Consider the following 19,650-nt stretch of genomic DNA (forward strand, 5'->3'; position numbering starts at 1 on the left):
CAAGATGGTGGCAGCAGCTGTGTTGCTACGGTCCTGCCCAGTGCTCTCTCGGGGCCCCACAGGCGTCCTAGGCAAAGCGGCTAAGACTTACCAGTTTCTATTTGGTATTGGACGCTGCCCCATCCTGGCCACCCATGGACCAACCTGCTCTCAAATCCACCTTAAGGCAACCAAGGCTGGAGGAGGTAAGAAGAGGTTATTGGCGAAAGCGAATGTATGGGTCATAAAGACAAGGGTCCAGGTCTGATATCATTCCTTAAGAGCTTGGAGAGTTAGTGTGAAAAATGTCAAGACAGAATGAATAGACCTAAAAAAAGATACCCAGGCTGTGTCTTCTGCCAGGGTCTTTCTAGAGCAGGGGTTCGCAACCTTCCTAATGCTGTGACCCTTTAATACAGCTCCTGATGTCATGGTAACCCCCAACTATAACATGTCGTGATAACCCCAATCATAAAATTATCTTTGTTGCTACTTCATAACTATAATTTTATTACTGTTATGAATTTTTATTAATAAATTTATTTTAAATCCCAGCTGCAGTTTCCCCTCCCTCTTCTCCTCCATGTCCCTCCCCCCCACACCCCTCTGTTCCCACCCTCAATCTCCTCCTCCTCCCTGTTTCTGTTTAGGAAAGGGCAGGTCTCGCATGGATATAAATAAAGCATGACATATCAAGTTGCAGTAAGACTAAGACAAGGTGACCCAGGATGAGGAGTAGGTCCCAAAAGCCAGTAAGAGTCAGAGAGCCCCTGTTCCCACTGTTAGGAGTCACACAAAAGTGCCAATGAATTATAATGTAAATACCCTATATACAGGATATCTGATATGCCCACAAAGGGTTGTGACCCACAGGTTGAGAACCACTGCTAGAATCTTATTTCCATGTTCTTCACACACTATACTTCATCCATGCTGAAAGAGATTAAAATTGCTCAAATCAATTTTCTTGGCCTATGATTCCTTGAGTTTGCATTTGACATATGACCTTCTCCTATACTATTATCTCCTCTCATACCTCTCATTTAAAACTGAATTTGGGCATCATTGCTTCTGCAAAGCCTGCCTAGACCCCCAGCCTATCCAGTACCAACTCTTGGTCTCATCCTTTATATGGTCTGGATTTCATTTGTCCTGCCTTTTCTCCCATTCCACAGTTCCCAAGGTGCTGTTAGTGTGTGCTACTTCTCCCTGCTTAGGAATTTTGCCAGCAATAAGACCAGATTTATTTAACTCCTTGTCTCTAATAACCTTGCCTGTAATAGAACTCTGGGATTCAGTAAGTCCCAGGAATCATTGCTAAGTACAATGTATAGCTAAGAATGAACCTCCAATTACTCTCTTACCTTTGTTAGACTCTCCATCTTGGGCCAAGAGCCATTGTCCTTTCATGATGTCAGAACTCCAAGATGGGAAGAGCAAGATCGTGCAGAAGGCAGCTCCAGAAGTCCAAGAGGATGTCAAGACTTTCAAGACAGGTTGGAGTCAACCTCCACCCTATCCAACCTCTGTTCCCAAATACTGATCCCACTTTATCATACTCCTGAGCTAAGCAAATCCAAGGGAAGCTAGTAGACATTCTAGGATGGGCACTCTGAGCCTTTGGCATGGGAGCTGTAACAGGCAGTTGATTAGACCAGGCACTGAAGTGCATCTACCTCAACACATACACATGTAAACTCCCATAACTTTTAGCTGTCAGTCTAAAATGGGCCCTCCTCTCTCCCAGGCAGCTAAATGGAATCCAAAAGGCTGGAATCCCAAATTTAGAAGGACCATATTATGAGAGTCCTATGAAGGAAAGGGCTAGAGAATAGATACATCCTTTAGCTTTCACACAACGTAGACCAGTAATTAGCTTTTATTCCCTGAAAAGTATTTTGAATTATCAATTTTATTAAAACAAATTCAAATAAACTTTGGTTGCCAATAAGTTATTCTTTGTAAGGGTATAGAGTTCAAGGACAACCTGGCCAGAGAGAGCATCAAAGACAATCACACTTAAGGGACGGCCGTCCTATTGACATCTTTCACAGGCCACTTCGAGTTATCACTAAGAACAACAAAGTTCAAGATGAAAACTGAATGATGTTCAGAAGACCAAAATGCACCAATCTTTCAAGTGCAGGGCCCAGGGGGCCTTTCCTGGTTACCTTATGCAAAGGGAACTCTCAGTGGCAAGTGTGAGTCACCTTATAGAAGGTTCTGGACATTCTAGGCGTTGCTACTTGTAGAGATGAGTGAAAGCTTACTCTGTAGAAACATTCTCCAGGAGGCATCAATACTTCCTAAACTTGAATTTCTATACATCACACTGAACCTAAAGAGGACAACAAATACTATCTTTTTTCTCTCTTCATGCCAATGAATTCCATATTCCCTCTCAGACCTGCTGAGCTCCTTGGATTCAACCATCCCAAGCCAACCATTGCCTAGTTTCCAGGATCCAGAGCAGATTGAAGGGGCGATTACACACCTGATTCAGAACAACATGACTGGTGAGTTTGCCAAGATGGAAATAAAGGGCTTGGGAAAAGGAAGTAGCCACTGAAAGGGTGTATGGCACAGGACAGGATAGGAAATGGGAAGATTTTAAACCAAAGAGACTTTAAAATTAAGCTTCAGTGCTGCTGTTGCTGGATCCATGGCTTTCATAACTAAGTCACTTCATTCAACATTTACCTCAATTGTTTATAAGGAAAAATAAAATTACACTTATAGTAATGTAGTATTTCTAGTTTAGTATGAGGTCTCATTAAAAATTGGGCTTACCTCCATTATTTCTTTTCCATATTTCCCTCAAAGTTTCTCACCCTTCACAGATTCCCTTTCCATCTCCAATATCCATTTTTTCATAATGGAATTTGATTCATTTTTCTAATATAGGAATAAGGAATTATCTTTAAGTGATATAGGAAAATAAAGAGTAAATTACCATCTCCCATTACCTTTTGTTGTATTTTCTCCCAGGCACACCTTCCTATGGCTACACATACATACACACACACACACACACACACACACACACACACACACACACACGCACGCACGCACGCACGCACGCACACACGCGTACACAAACACAGACACAGAAAGAGAGACAGAGAGACAGATAGAAAGAATGACAGAGACAGAGAGAAAGAGAGAGAGAATTTCCCATGCACTCTCTTAATCACAATCGTGATTTTTCAGAAATATGGCCTTATTACCTCCAGAGTGTATTGTGCTGCTCTGTTCACTTAACTATGTGACTTCATATCACTTATTACTTCATGGCCATCAACACAGAGCTGCATAACAATTATTAGTGGCTGAAGTGTGTTTTGTAATGTGGCTGTATCATTATTCATTTCATCAAGAACCTATAATTCAGGTTGTTTCTATTGCTTTTGTATTCTTCCAATTAGACTGCATGCTAATTTTACATCCATATGAATATACCCAAAGACAATTCATGGTTTTACCTTTTTCATTATTTAAACCAATGCATCACTTACTTGCTGGGCATTTAATTGCTATATAACCTTGGTCAATTTAGCTGATCTTTTCATACCTGAGTTTCTTCAAATGGAAAATAGACAGACTATTAGAACTTTCCATATAGTGTTGATATGAGAAATCAACGAAATAACATCTTTAAGGCTCCTGGAAGTAAGTTTTACATGTTTTAGGCATCCATTCATGCTGGCTATGATAATATAATAATAATATAATAATATGATAATATAATACTAGCTATTTTTAATTACAACCAGTATTATTATACTTTTGATACAATTATTACCATATACAAAATAGTGTTGTCATAGGATTCTCACAACTAAGCAAGAAAAGAATTCTAAGCTCCATTCTACATATGAAGATATTAAAACAAAAAAGGATTCTTTCAAAAAGATTTTTTAAAATTGAGTTCTTTTGGCTGGCATACCAAGTAATGGGTTTCGCATGGCATCATCATACATATGTGTTATTATATTTCATTCTCCTTTGTTCCTCCCTTACCAGGTTCCCCTTTTTACTAGTTGGCCCTCTCTTTTTGCTTTCCTATTACATGTATTCTATTGCCTTCTCTACTTCCTACTTCCTTTAAGATCTGTTCCTCCACCTATGGTCTCCTTTCCAGCTTTTGACGTACAAATACACATATACAAACACATACACTATATGTACAATTTTAAATTTAGGGCCCACATATATATGAGAGAACATATGGAACATTTTTCATTCTGTCTGGCTTATATTGTTTAACATAATGATTTTCAGCTCTATCGATTTTCCAGCAAATATCATAATTTCATTTTTTATAGCTGCACAAAATTATATAGTTTTATATGTACCACATCTTCATTATCCATTCATTTGTTGATGGCTGGTTCTATTTGCTAGTGATTGTGCACAGTGTAGCTATAACATGGATGTGCAAGGATGTTTGTGGTATGCTGACTTAGAGTCATTTGGGTTTATGCTCAGGAGTGATAAGTCATATAGTAGTCCTATTTTTAATTGATTCTTTTGAAGTTTTATTTTTATCATTTTTAAACCATGCATGCATTTGCATGTTCATGCACCTGTGTGATAGTGCCCTTGGAAGCCAGATATGTGGGATCCCCTGGAGCTGGAGTTACAGGAAGTTGTGAGCCACTTTTGATGTGGTTGCTGAACACTTGATGTAGGGTCCTCTACAAGAGCAGCATGAGCTGCTGAGTCATCTCTCTAACCTCTGTTACTTTTCAAAGAAACTTCCACACTGATTTCCATAGTTGCTGTACCAGCTTATATGCCCACCCTTAGTGTATAAGAGTTCCTCTTTGACTGCACACTTGCCAAAATTTGTTGTCATTTGTTTTCCTGACAATAGCCATTCTGATTGAAGTGAGATGGAATTGAAAAGTAGGGTAAATCTGCATCTTCCTGTGGCTAAGGATGGGAAGCATTTAGTATCCATTTGAATTTTTCTTTTGAGAATTGTCTATTCAGTTTACCAGGCCATTTGCCAACTGGAAGATTTGTGGGGGTTTTTTGTGTTTAATTTTTTCAGTAGAGAAGATCCTTTGCTGGCTTAGAGTCACATAGCTATCAGGTGAGGAGACATGAGTAAAAACTAGATCTAGCAATATTTCCTTCTCTGAGACTGAAATAGTCACTCCTGGAAGGCATCTTCCACACTAACTCTGGAAAGAAAGATGAGGCTAAGCTAAGAGTGGAAAGCATGACTAAATCTGTGAATGACTTATTGAGTCAATGAGTGAGTAAGCAAAGGGATGGTTGAATGAAATAGTGGGAACCAGGGCTGGGTGATAGCTCCATGGGTAAAATGCCTGCTGTGCAAGCACAACAACCTGCATTTGAGTACCCACAACCCATAATAATCTCTGCACGGTCCTGGGGAGAGATGGAAGGCAGAGACAGGAAAATCCTTAGAAGCTGAAGGACCAGCTAGGCTGCTGCATGCCATTGTGAACCGGAAACCCTGTCTCAAACAGAGTGGAAAGGGGGACTGACGTCTACAACTGTTCTGAATTCCACACATGCACCATGGCATGAACACACCTGAAGGTTTGCATATACACAGGCATATACGTATATCATATTAAACAATAAAAGAAAAAGGAGAATTAATGAGAACCAGTAAGGTATTTGTTGAGCAAATAAATGATAATACATGGGAAGAGAATTAGAAAACTCAAAATCAACAACATGAGTAAAATAAAGACTAGTCAGGAAGAGATTTGAATTGAATTATTATCTCTATTTCTATTCCTGCAGAAAGCCAGGCCTTTGGTTATGATCAATTTTTCAGAGACAAGATCATGGAGAAGAAAAAGGACCACACCTACCGTGTGTTCAAGACTGTGAATCGCTGGGCTGATGCCTACCCCTTTGCCCAACACTTCTCCGAGGCATCTATGGCCTCCAAGGATGTTTCAGTCTGGTGTAGTAATGACTATTTGGGCATAAGCAGGCACCCTCGTGTCTTGCAGGCCATACAGTGAGTAGTAGAGTGTGCACTATGAGCTGTGGGGCACATCTAAAGATCGAGAGCCACGCTAGCAGTGGACTCCTTAGCCCGACCACCATCTCTTCTGTACAAGGTCTCCCCAATATATCTAGTCCTCAGATGCAAACTAAATCAGTCAACACATCACAGTTTCTCAACTACTGTGTTTGCTGTGCACGATGATAATGGAAATCAAGGAAGGCCCCCTGATTCCATGGGCCAGAAACCAAAGTATAGAATGGTGTGGGAGGGGGGCGGGGGGCAAGAGAGTCAGGACGTCCTTTAGCTTTTCCAAACTACTCAAGCTATATCTAGTTTGATTTTTGGGGGGAGAGGGGTTGGCCAGGGTTTCTCTGTGTAACAGCCCTGGCTGTCCTGGATCTTGTTCTGTAGATCAGGTTGGCCTCGAACTCACAGAGATCCGCCTGCCTCTGCCTCCCGAGTGCTGGGGTTAAAGGCATGCACCATCCCCACCAGGCTATATCTAGTTTCTACTTCCATCTCTACCTTTCTCATTTTTTCCCCTACTTCTGTGCTTCTCAACCTGTGGGTCATGACTCCTTTGGGGCTTGAACGACCCTTTTACAGGTTTCACCTATAACCATCCTCCATATCAGATATTTATATTGCAATTTATAACAGCAGCAAAATTACAGTTATGAAGGAATGAAAATAATTTTCTGGTTGGGTATTAAGAGGTCTCAGCATTAAGAAGGTTAAGAACCCATTACCCAGGACACCATTTACACAGGACGACTTAAGTTAGCACTGATCACATTAAGGAGGGGTTTCATATTCGCTCAGTGCCTAACAAGGTTTTGTTTTTGTTTTTGTTCTTCCTTGTCTTCTGTCTTCTTGGGGCCAGGGAGACCCTGCAGAATCATGGAGCTGGAGCTGGTGGTACTCGCAATATCTCAGGTACCAGCAAGTTTCATGTCGAACTTGAACAGGAGCTGGCTGAACTGCACCAGAAGGACTCAGCCCTGCTCTTCTCCTCCTGTTTTGTGGCCAACGATTCTACTCTCTTCACACTGGCCAAGCTTCTGCCAGGTGAGCAAGGCTGGTTTCCTGCAATAGAGCCTCCAGCCTCACTTGCGGCCCCTCTATTGAGTTCACTTGCTCCCTCTGCTCTTCCCTTTTGCTTGCCATGCATATTCTAAACAGTGGATGAGTACATTCCTCTGCTTTCACTCTTACCACACTAGGCTGAGGGCCAGCACCAAGGGAACAGCGCCTAACCTCACAGAATGGTAACACCATAATTTCCTCATTTCTAATACACAGTCTTTTGTCTCCATGAGATCTAAAAATACTTTTCTCCGAAACCTTTACCTGCATCCTTCTCTCTTAACAAAAAACCCAGGTCTTACACAAATACTACAGAAACCACTGGATAGCTTTTCCTTACTTATTGACATGCAACCTCTGAATCTATCTGCTCATCGACATTTCTTCACTGTTTCCCTTTACCGTGAAATACTCCCTTTTGCTAAAGGCATCCCTTCAACTATGCACTAGAGCCCTTCTTCCCATTTTTCAACTCTCCAGTTAATGTCATCCCGTCATATGCCTTCCATCAGTCTGAATCTCAGATGGACCCAATGCTCCACATCTATGTCAATCCTGGGCTCATCTAAGTGCTCAGAGAGAGGCCACTAAATTGCCACATTCCTTAACCTCTACTCGGAGCTTTTCAAGTCTCTGGGACAATTTTGCCAAGTCACCTTCAGAACAATGTTTCATTATATAAATCTATCTCTGTCCTTTCCCTGTTTAAAATTCTTTAATGGATCCCTCTTGCCCCTAGGATGAAATGTAAACTCTACATGATGGCTTCTAACTAACCCAAATCTTAAGAAGGGCATGGATCTACATCTGTAATCATGGTACTTGGAAGGCTGAGTCCAAAGGACTACATAGTGGATTACAGGCTAGTCTGGGTTACAGAATGAGACTCTAACTCAAAAACTGAATTCTATTACACATATATCTTTTAAATCTCATCTTTTGACATCCCTCTCTTACTCTTTCACCCATTTATAAATTATTCATTTGTTTATGCATTCACTCATTAAAAATGTTTCCTCAGCATTATATGTACCTTATACTGGGAACAAGGGATATAAAGATAAAAATGTTTGGGCTTTGCTCTCAAGTAACTTCTAGCTAGGCAAGCCAAGTCCTGGAAGAAACTATGATTCATTTTTCTCAAATAGGAGTTGTTCCTTATTTTATTAAAGACCACAGATCCTTGGTGTCTGTGAAATTTGAAGGTTCTATGGTACAGATAAAACCCTTCCCCACATTCCAGACCTTCCTACCCTCCCAGTGTAGCCTCATGAGAATCTCTGCACTCCTGTCCTGAAGAAAACCCTTTTGTGGTGCTGAGCTTGTCATTGGTCATTCTCTGCTCTTTTTGCTGTGAATGAGTCTACCAGTGAAACCTGATAAGCATCCTTCCCTGTAATATAAACACATGGGTGCTACCTGGAAAAGATGGAGTGTCAAGGAGTCCAGGGAGAACCTAGCAACGTCAGTCCAAGTCTATAAGCTTTCTCTGTGAATCCTTTTCCAAGCTTTGACTTTCCAAGTGTCGAGGAGAATGACCCTAAACCCTGTCACTGAGAAACTTAAGAAGCCTGGGAAATTTAATTTTCTTTCCCCTAAAGATAGTCAGAGGTCATGGCTAGGCGTCCTTGGAAGGAGGAGTATAAGAGTGCCTGGGCAGGGGAGTTGTGACAGACAAGGGAGGAAGAGGTGTGTCACAAAGGTTAACACAGGAGGAGGAAGAAGAGCAGGTCTTCGGAGGGGAAAGGGGTTAGTCTTTCTTCTCCAGCCAGGCCACACCCGGAGTGTAAAGTGGGAGTACTGAGACAGAAGCTTACAATTACACCTCTGTTTCCTCAGGGTGCGAGATCTACTCTGATGCAGGCAATCATGCTTCCATGATCCAAGGTATTCGCAATAGTGGTGTAGCCAAGTTTGTCTTCAGGCACAATGACCCAGACCACCTGAAGAAACTTCTTGAGAAATCTAATCCCAAGACACCCAAAATTGTGGCCTTTGAGACTGTTCACTCCATGGATGGTACGTATGTATGTGTTTGAGTGCATGTTGACCAGTATTGATATCTCACAAAACCATGAAGATAATAACAACTAACATTTATATAATGTTTAGTATGCTATGCAATTATTCATTAGTTTACATGTATTAATTCACTAAATCCTCATGATGAGTCTATGAAGTAGGTTCTATTATTATTATTATTATTATTATTATTATTATTATTATTATTACATGAAGAAACAGACATGAACAAGTGGAGTCATAGGTCATACATGTAGCAAATGCCAAAGGAGAGGCAGTTATTACATTCTTTTTTTATTAATTAAATTTATTTATTTATTTTACATCCCAACCACAGTTTCCCACCCCCCTCTCCTCTCATTCCCTCCTTTTACTTTCCCTCTGCCTCCGCCAATCTACTCCTCCTCCATTTCTGATCAGAAAGAGGCAGGCCTTCCATGGTTATCAACAAGACATGGCATATCAAGTTGCAGTAAGACTAAGCACCTCCCCTTGTATTAAGGCTGGGCAAGGCAACCCAGTATGAGAAATAGGTTCCCAAAAGCCAGTCAAAGCATTACAGACAGCCCCTTCTCCCACTCTTAGGAGTCCTACAAGTAGAGCAAGCTACATAACTTGTCACATACATGCAGAATGCCTAATTCAGTCCTATGCAGGCTCCCTGGATGTTGGTTCAGTCTCTGTGAGCTCCTATGAGGCCAGGTTAGTTGATTCTGTGGGTTTTCTTTTGGGAGGAAGGATTGTACAAGCTATTACATTCTTATACACAAAGAAACTGAAGTCCACAAAGAGCATCCAAGTTTGTTTTAGTGCCTTATCAAGTTGATGGCAAAATGATTCTTTTCTTAGTAGGCTACATAAATAACTCTATTTCCCTGCATGACACTCTTTCCATAAGGAGGGACATGCAAGTTAGTCATGGCAGTGTCTGCTCTCTACAGTGGCAAAGTTTACAAACTCCTGCCTAGGATTCCATGGTCCACTAGGAAACACTGGAGTCAAAACAGGTTTTCAAGCCAGACAGATTTGGATTTAACTCCCACCTTTGATATATATTATCTGTGTGAACTTGGGGAATTTTTAAACTCTCTGAGCCCCAGTTTTCTCCAGGGTAAAATGTCTGGTTGTAGAATTATAGGTGATGAAAGTCATTCCATTTATTACACTTTGACAGAAATGAATGACTTTATTCTCCCCTCCTTTCTTATACAACTGAAATGATGCCCAGAGCTGTCTATTAATGGTTCTGTGCATCAGAAGTCATGTGTTTAGCTATTTGTTTCTGGATTTACTTAAGGGAAGAGGTCCTCATTTTGCGTCAAGGTGATACTTTTCCAAGAGGATCCTTGGTATTCCCTGATTTATATAACCACAAGCACCATAAATACCATGCAATCACAAACTGTCCATGTTCAAATACTAGCATAACTATTAGCTTGGGCAAGTTTTAAAAAAGACGTATCTATTATAATGTATGATTTGTATGTGGGCACCCATGACACAGCACTACTCTGTGAAGTTGGTTCACTCCTTTCATCTTGGCTGTGGAAATCTATCAGGTTCTGGCAATGTCACCAGGCTGTGCTGTAGGCACTGTCGCCTGCTCAGCTACTTTATAGCTCCTAGTGCGAGTTTTTAAAGCTGCCTTATGTTGCAGTTAGGTGATTTGCAAAATGCTGGTATTAATGTTAGAATATCCCTGAACACTACATGAATTCACACACATAAGGTACTCACTGTCGTGCCCATCAGCACACTTCTACAATCATAAGGAAAGGGAAACCAGCACACCTGCATATTTTTAACATGGAACAACTATTAGTTTTCCTAGTGGAAGTTATGGCTGCACTCACACTAGTTCTGCTTGCAAATGAACCGCTCCTTATTTTCCTGGTGGAAAGTGCCTAACCTGTCAAGTCTAGAGGTGGATTTCTGCTTCTGAAATGATACCAGAATCATCACAACTGTCTTGTCTCAAGTTCCATCTCCTGTTGTTGGTTGTCCTTATCGTTTGCTACCTTTTCCCCCATTATAGGTTTTATTCTGGTCCAGGGCCCCTGTTTCCATCTGAAAAAGTTTCTTCTATATTCCAATTTTCTTTACCTCAGCAATTTCCAGGGAGCAGAGGGATAGCAGAAGTTGTATGGTCTTAAAATGGCCACAAAGTCTATTCAGATGACATCTAAAATAGCATGAAAAATACTAAATAGGTATGGAAAATGGAAGAGTATGACGTAGCTTTTAATTTGATACATTGTGACAGAACCTGAGGAAGAGGTTCCTTGGAGAAAAACCACCCTCACAGAGACCCAAAAAACTCAATGAAGCAGAACGATAAAGGAACTTGGAATGAAACACAAGGGTACAGAGAAAGCATGCAGAAGAAAGGAACACAGTGAGGAAAAGATGAGAAAGTAAGGAGATAGAGCAGAGGGAGAGACAGAGACACAGAAACAAGCATGGACACAAAAGAAGACAGTGACAGAAATCCAAACAGACAGAAAGAGGGCCAGTGACGAATACTAATGTTGATAGGTTATCAACTGTAGCTGGCCAAGGGGGCGAGCGGCTCTGAAGGGAAGGCTGTGGTAAATTCGAGCAGAACATGGTGTTTTTCAAGTTAAACACAGGTATAATATAGGTGACTGCTACCTCTAGATAGAAATGTATAATCCCGGAAGTGATGCGGGCAGCAGAGAGGCTACAAATGATAGAAACAAAATTTTCAAAATGAAGTAAAAATAATGACAGAATGGGGAAATACACAGGGTGGGGGTGAACACAATCACGAAGAACTGGGGTGTGAGTGGGGTTCAAATGGTTGATGCTTGGAATACTCCCAAATGAGGGCAGACACCTTCCTCCTTGTCTACAACACCTTTTCCGTAGTTAAAGTAGGCTTAAATGAGAAGACAATTAATTCCATATAGGAAATGGAGCTGGGAAAGGGTTATGATTTCCCACTCCTTTCCCTGGGCCTTTCTCAGGTGCCATCTGTCCTCTGGAGGAACTGTGTGATGTGGCCCACCAGTATGGGGCCCTGACCTTCGTGGATGAAGTCCATGCTGTAGGACTGTATGGAACCCGGGGTGCAGGGATTGGGGAGCGTGATGGAATTATGCACAAGCTTGACATCATCTCTGGAACTCTTGGTGAGTGTCTTAGTCAGGGTTACTGTTGCTGTGATGAAACACCATGACCAAAAGCAAGTTGGGGAGGAAAGGGTTTACTGGGCTTACATATCCCGAATCAGTCCACTGAGGCAGGCCAAGGCAGGAAGAGGGAAGCCAGAGCAGGAACTCAAACCAGGTGAAAACCTAGAGGCAGGAGCTCATGCAGAAGCCATGGAGGGGTGCTGCTTACTGGCTTGCTCCTCATGGCTTCCTTAGCCTGCTTTCTCACCCGGGACCACTAGCCCAGGGTAGCATTACCCAAAATGGGCTGGGTCCTCCCACATCAATCACTGATTAAGAAACTGCCCTACAGACTTGCCTGCAGCCCAGTCTTATGGAGGCATTTTCTCAATTGAGGGCCCCTCCTCTCAGATGACTCTTGCTTGCGTCAAGTTGACATAAAACTAGCCAGCAGTGAGCAAATATGGGCCTCCCTTAGATGCAATCTAGAGAAGTGGCCTCCAGCAGACCTACTTCTTCCTGTTTACAGCTACAGGGGTTGTATGGAAAGAATTTATTACCCCAGGCTTTTATCCTACCAAATCATCTCTTTCCCATTGCATTGTACAGTCACTGAGAAATTCTGGAAAAGTTTTTCTAAAAGGTTCCTGAAATGGACCAAACAGCTGGACTCAGCTAGAATAAGAAGAAAACTGTTTCCCTCCCAACACCAGCCCTAAGTCTCATCCTAGTTAGTCTCCAGGCCCTAACCAACTAAAGGTCCCCACCCTGCTCCTGCCTATCTCATCACCACATATGGCTGTATGTGGCAGTCCTATCTCAGACCACAGAACTATCAACTCTGACACGCACAGGAGAGATGCACAGTGGACTGGGAAGGGAGTTGAGAGCCCCAGCTTATGATGTACCTGCCTGTGTTACCTGGGGCCTTACCCTGCCTCTCTGGGGTCTCATCATCCGGTCTATGCCTAACGTGTATTGCTTGTTTGTAGGCAAGGCCTTCGGCTGCGTCGGTGGCTATATCGCCAGCACTCGGGACTTGGTGGACATGGTGCGCTCCTATGCGGCAGGCTTCATCTTCACCACTTCACTGCCTCCAATGGTGCTCTCTGGGGCTCTAGAATCTGTGCGTCTACTCAAGGGAGAGGAGGGGCAAGCCCTGAGGCGGGCACACCAGCGCAATGTCAAGCATATGCGCCAGCTACTAATGGACAGGGGCTTTCCCGTCATCCCCTGCCCCAGCCACATCATCCCCATCAGGGTAAGAAACCCATCATGCCCCCTGCCTTCCTCACCTCCCTTTCCTGGAGCCTTCCTATTTCCAATAGACTGCTTCCTACCCCTTCAATCAACACTTTGCTTTCTTATGACCCTCCCCGACAAATACACTTTGCTCCGTTTTGAAAACTTAGCCATTATAGATTATAACCTGTCTTTTTTGCATCAATCATTGCCCCACTATTACTAAACTGCTCTGATCCTCACAATATTAATTTAGTGTTTTTTAAGTTGCTTATAAAAACTGTTAGTGGATCATAAAATCAGTTTAGTGGGTTATACTTAGCACTAAAAATAGGGACATACAGAATAGAAAATGTTGGAGCATACAACACACAGTAAAGATTGCCAATTTGTTCAGGTTTATATATACTCACCCCTGATTATACTGTAAAACATACTTGTTACTAACAATTGAGGTTAAAAAAAAAAAACAGCCACAGAAATAGCTGGTACTTTGGATCCCTAGCTGTGTTTAAATGTTTCCTACTTCTAAAATCAACCACTGCTCCTTTCTTAAAGGACATCTATTTATGTCCTTCCATGTTAAGTCAGGGTGTAAGAAGGACACTTCTTGTGACAATTTTGTGGATGAGAAGGAAAGAATAGTAACCTCTTAGTATCCATGAAGGATTGGTTCCAGCCTTGTCCACGGCCCATATCATAATCCACAAATGTTCTCATCAGTTTGTATAAAACAGTGTTACATTTCCATATAGTCTACTCAGTCCTCCAAGATACATTTAATCTTCTCTAGATCACCAATAATACCAAATTCAAACAAACACTACTTAGCCACTAAACTGTATTGTCCGGGAAGTATCAACAAGGAGAATCCATAAATTAGATATTTGAATTTTTTCTTTTTAATCTGAGGCTGGGTGAATACTTGAATGAAGAACACAGAGATACAGAGGACCAACTGGAGTCACTCTGTTTAACTGTCTAATTTTTAAATTAACCTAGTGACAGCAGCCCAGAGGTACCCTGGCTTTCCAACCACCCCAATTTAACCAACATGCTTGTTGTACAAAGAGTATCAAGACAAAGACACCAGGTCTACCCCTCCTTCAAATCTCATTGCTGGCTCTGGTCTCCCTGTGATAGAGATTCTGGAGCTGTCACTGCCTAAGCCCTTTATGAAAAAACAATCTGTCCCCAAATTCAGTGGTGTTCCTTGATCTGGTTCCCTCCACCTCCTTAATGGAGCTAGTGTGCAATGGTGGCCCAGGGTGAGTGGTACTGAAAGGCCTTTCTTTTGAGCCCAGGTAGGTGATGCAGCACTCAACAGCAAGATCTGTGATCTCCTGCTCTCCAAGCACAGCATCTATGTGCAGGCCATCAACTACCCAACTGTGCCTCGGGGTGAGGAGCTGCTGCGCTTGGCACCCTCCCCCCACCACAGCCCTCAGATGATGGAAAACTTTGTGGGTAAGTAGGCAGCATGGGTGTCTACATTTTCCTACCAGGCTCTATACCAGGGTCACGAGTGGGAAACAGTCCATAGATTCACTGGGTTCTAGTTTGGTTGGGGAGATCATAGAGACACAAATAATAGTGGACACAAACAATGATATCAGGTGACATCAAAGATTAAGAAACAGAGTACCTGGGGAAATTGTGGAAGCAAAGAGGAGGGCACTAACCTAACCGCCAGGATTCAAGATAGACTTCCTAGGGGACAGGACCTCTGAGCCGAACCTTACTAGTGAGTAATTTTGAACCAAGAGGGTTGATAAGGAGTATTCCTAGAGGAGGAAGGAACACAAAGAAAGGCAAGGAGGAAGGTGAGGAGGCGCCTCATGAGCTGAGCTTGCCTGAACATGCCCCAAACTCCAGCACTGTGGAGCTGGAAGTAGAAAGATCAAGAGTTCGAGGTCATTCTTGACCACAGCTAGTTTGAGGCCAGTGTATGGACTAAGAAGGCCAGGTCTCAAAAGCACCAATGAAAAAAGGAATTGCTGGAATGAAGGATAGTAGGATGAGAGGGTGTTGATGTATGAGCTACAAAGACAACATAAACAAGGACTAGGTTTAGAGGCTGGTAGAGCTGAGCTGAGTACTTTGGGTTTTATCCTGAAAGATGACATTTTGGTATATTCACCCAATGTTTACTGTATTTCTTTGGGGTGTATTTTTGAGACTGCAATTTAATTACGACATTTCTCCCTTCCATTTCCCCCCTACACACCCTCCCATTTACCCTTCCTCACTGTCCTTCAAATTCATGGCCTCCTTTTTCATCAATTGTTACTGCATACATATATGTATATACATATACATATATATTCTTAAATACAACCTGTTGATTCCATATAATGTTACTTGTATGCATGCTGGCAGGGTGTATTTTTTAACATAGAACCTAGCACATACAAGTTGCTCTGTGAAATATATGCAGGCAATCAATGGCAGAAGAGACAGATACAGACTAGTCTGATATGAGCTGGGGGGCTATGGAATACAAGCAAAACTACAAAGGATTTATAGTTGAGCAAGTCATTGTGGTCCACATTGAACTACATGTGAACACAGTGCTAAGATTCTAGAATAAAAGAATTCCAGGAGCACTAAGTAGATAGGAAAGCAGAGGGCATGTACTGACAAGTCATTCTGTCTAGCACATAGGCAGGATAATCTGAAGAAGATAGTTAGGTATTATTAATTCATTCATTCACTTAAAAACATCAAATAAAGCTGCCTAATATCCATTATTAACCTATGCCAAGCACTGTTTTAAATGTATTAACCCACTTAATACACAGGCTAGAGATACTTTTATAGTTTTTATTTTGTACTATGTACAAGTTGAAGTATGAAAAGTTACTGGTTCGTGGTCACATAGACACTAGGGTCCTGACTTACCTCTGTGGTCATAGCTACTAGGCTTCTTTTTTTTTTTTTTAATTTTTCGAGACAGGGTGTCTTCTGTGTAGTTTTGGAGCCTGTCCTGGAACTCACTCTGTAGCCCAGGCTGGCCTCGAACTCACAGAGATCCACCTGCCTCTGCCTCCCGAGTGCTGGGATTAAAGGTGGGCACCACCACCACCACCTGGCTGCTACTAGGCTTCTATGAATGGATGCTTCAGTCTCTTCTCTAGCTCTGGGATTTAGTCAGAGAGCTCTCAGTGCTTCGGTCTCTGAGTGCTCACTTTTGCAGGAAAGACACACTAGACACGTCTTCCACTACTCAATCTCATAGCCAACTCATCCTGAAATCCTGCACATCTTCTCTTTAACTTCTTTCAAGCCTAGTTTCCTTTCTCTGTTGCTATTTCTTAAAAATATATCAATATACTCCCCCCCCCATTTCCTTGTGTCTCTTTGGGGTTTTTCTAAAACCCCAAAATATTGCTCCACTTCCTAAACCTCTTCATTGCCTGTTGTTAACATTTCCTAAGCTCTTAGAATCTATCCTCTGGAACAGTGACCTCTATCTAAAGTAAGGGACTCGAGATGACCCACAGGCTGAGAAAATATATCACCATTTAATATGCAAGATGACAACAACAAATGTCCATAATATACAAATAAATACAGGTTGGAGGGACCTGCTAAACCATTTATACTGCTGAGGATGTGTAGCCCCACATTTGTAGAGACCCCTAGACTACAGACCACGGTTGAAGCTCCTCAGTATGACAGTCAGGGCTTTGTACATGGTGCTGTTTGTGCCGTCCTGTCCTCTCTTCTCCTGCTATGTGCATTTTACTTCTCTAGCTACGTCCAATAAATTCAAGTTCCCCTACTGGGCTTTGCTCTCTTGACTTAGTCAAGAAGCAGTGGCTTCTTTCTCTGCATCTTCTAGTCTTAATTTATCCTGTCAACAGATATCTATTGTGTACTTACTATGGGCTAGACATTGTGCTAGGGACCTACTAATAGACAAAACACAAAATTCTACCCTTCCAGAGCTTAACTCGAGTCGAAAGGGATGTTTAATTAAAAAAAAAAAAATCAATGAATCAACCAGCACTCTAGTTCAAAGTGTTTAGGGAAAACAAAAAGCAGAAAAGGGTGACAATATGTCCTGCAGGCAGGCACTGGCTCAGAGAAGCGCCATAGATTTGAAATGGCAAGGGCAGAAAACATTGAGGTGACACTAGAGCAAAGATTTGATGGAGACAAAGAGGTTAGCTGGGTAAATATCCAATGGACATCCCAGAGAACAGTCCAAGGCAAATACCCAAAGACAGAAATAGTCCTCCTGTATTGGGGGAACAAGAAGATGGGTGTGGATGGATAGTATAGGTAAGTGAGCCAAAAAGTGAGCAGAACAGTCATATGGAGGGCAGAGATATGAATAGTTCAGGTGTGTCCATGTTGTTAGATATAGCTATTAGGCAGCCAAGCAGAAATGCAGAAATGCTATTGGATATACAAGTCTGGAAACTGACACAGAGTTCTAGGAAAGCTGGAAATAAAAATTTCAGAACCATCAGCACACAGACGGTGTTTAAGGACCTAAGACTAGATCGTACCAGCAAGGGATGGGGAAAAAAGGGGGTTTAAAACAGAGACCAGTCACACACCTTAAGTACTTCCTACAGTTGGGTCACAGTCCCTCCTCTGGGTCCCTACACACCCCAGGAATGCGGCCCCTACCCTGCCTCACAACATCGATATCACAGTATGATTACTTTTAGTGCCATCTTAATCAGGTTAGGATTTTCTAAGCAAAGAGATTCACTGTTGAGCTTATACGTGTCCTTTATGTAGGGAGTGGTACAGGCTAGTACAGCATGGTTTTAAATTCTGTCATAGGCACGACTTCCTGTCTTTTATACATCTCAGCATCAACAGACAAATGGTGGCATTCATGAGTCACACTGAAACAAACAAACAAATTCACTTCTGGACCCAAGTTCCCTCAAAGGATTGTGGGAGTCAAGATCTTGGTGCATTTTGTAGCAACAAGGGTTTTGGCAGACCACGTTTAACTAATTCTTTCCCTCTTCTTTTATCCCCTTGCAGAGAAGCTGCTGCTAGCCTGGACTGAGGTGGGGCTGCCCCTCCAGGATGTGTCTGTGGCTGCATGCAATTTCTGTCATCGCCCTGTACACTTTGAGCTTATGAGTGAGTGGGAGCGATCCTACTTTGGGAACATGGGGCCCCAATATGTTACCACCTATGCCTAAGAAGCAGCTAGCTGCCTTGGATGCCCATACCACCTGCACTCCATTTAGGGCTGGGCTTCTTCTAGTCTCTGCTTTGTTGTGTGCTTCTAGCTGGTTTGATTTTGAAAATAAAGAGCAACCTGAAGCATTCGTAGCCCTTTGGTGGACAAAAAACAGGGAACTGTACTATACTGACTCATTCAGACAAGTCCCAGCCCCACAAGGAAACCACAGATTACTTGGTGGTCTGACCACTCTATTTTACTGACAGAAAAAGCCACATTTAGGAAGAGGAGAGAAATGCTCCTAAACAGCACTGGAAGTTGTACAAAGAGCTAAGGCCCTTAGCAGACTTGAAGTGGCTTTCTCAATGGTTTCAACAACAATACAGGGCTCTCCCCTTCACTGGTCCACCTGGAAAGTTAGCCGCAGGTAGCCTCTGGTATCAGAACACCGAGGAGGTCTCAACTAAAGATGGACTGTCCTTTAGAAATGATGGCTTTCCCACACCAAGAAATCTTCCAGAACGAGGAACAAATTTCTTTCTTGATCCACTATCCTCTTTTCTTCCAAAAGCACGTTACAGGATTTACAAGCCTTTCTCAAGGTAAAGGAAGAGGCTTGGCTATAGTACACAATGTCTTCACACAAGGTTTCCAACAGGGAACTATCTATAACTCTACTGGCTGAGGTGGTCATCTTCCGAGACTTAAGGTACCTCAGGCCCTGTGACTCGGAGGGCTAAAACACCACTTCTCTCTCTCTCTGATGAGCCACTTGTTACATCTGAAGAACCCACAACTTGGGAAGTGTGTTTAAATATACACACCCACACCACACCCACCTTCCTCACTGATCCAGTCTCAGAGTCTCGGATAATCCCTGGAGCTCAGCAGACTCCTTCATGAGGCACACAGCTCCTCCCTCCAACATGCTGCCTTGGCAGTATGACACTAGGCTATGGGAGGCTAGAAAGCCTAGTACTGAGAAAGCCTGACTCAACTTTCTAGAGGGCATCAAAATATCTACTCAATAC

At 42.4% G+C, this 19,650-nt stretch overlaps 1 protein-coding gene across 1 annotated transcript; it reads left to right on the plus strand.

Annotated features, from left to right (window-relative positions):
• The first annotated feature begins 4 nt into the window (after positions 1–4).
• On the plus strand, positions 5–18,759 carry Alas2 (5'-aminolevulinate synthase 2). The gene is made up of 10 exons (XM_006995631.3): positions 5–185; positions 1,353–1,475; positions 2,385–2,495; positions 5,764–5,986; positions 6,861–7,045; positions 8,903–9,082; positions 12,073–12,237; positions 13,212–13,480; positions 14,766–14,928; positions 18,472–18,759. Exons 1-10 carry the CDS (start codon positions 5–7, stop codon positions 18,633–18,635), a joined length of 1,764 nt encoding a protein of 587 aa, XP_006995693.1. The 3' UTR covers positions 18,636–18,759.
• The last annotated feature ends 891 nt before the right edge of the window (positions 18,760–19,650 follow it).

This window comes from Peromyscus maniculatus, chromosome X, assembly GCF_049852395.1.
Source record: "Peromyscus maniculatus bairdii isolate BWxNUB_F1_BW_parent chromosome X, HU_Pman_BW_mat_3.1, whole genome shotgun sequence".
In the NCBI taxonomy this organism is placed as follows: Eukaryota; Metazoa; Chordata; class Mammalia; order Rodentia; family Cricetidae; genus Peromyscus; species Peromyscus maniculatus.

Coding starts and splice junctions, on each gene's coding strand:
- Alas2 (XM_006995631.3), top strand. CDS start 5: ATGGTGGCAGCAGCTGTGTTGCTACGGTCCTGCCCAGTGCTCTCTCGG. Junction 2,496..5,763: donor GATTCAGAACAACATGACTG/GTGAGTTTGCCA, acceptor CTATTCCTGCAG/AAAGCCAGGCCTTTGGTTAT. Junction 13,481..14,765: donor GCCACATCATCCCCATCAGG/GTAAGAAACCCA, acceptor TTTTGAGCCCAG/GTAGGTGATGCAGCACTCAA.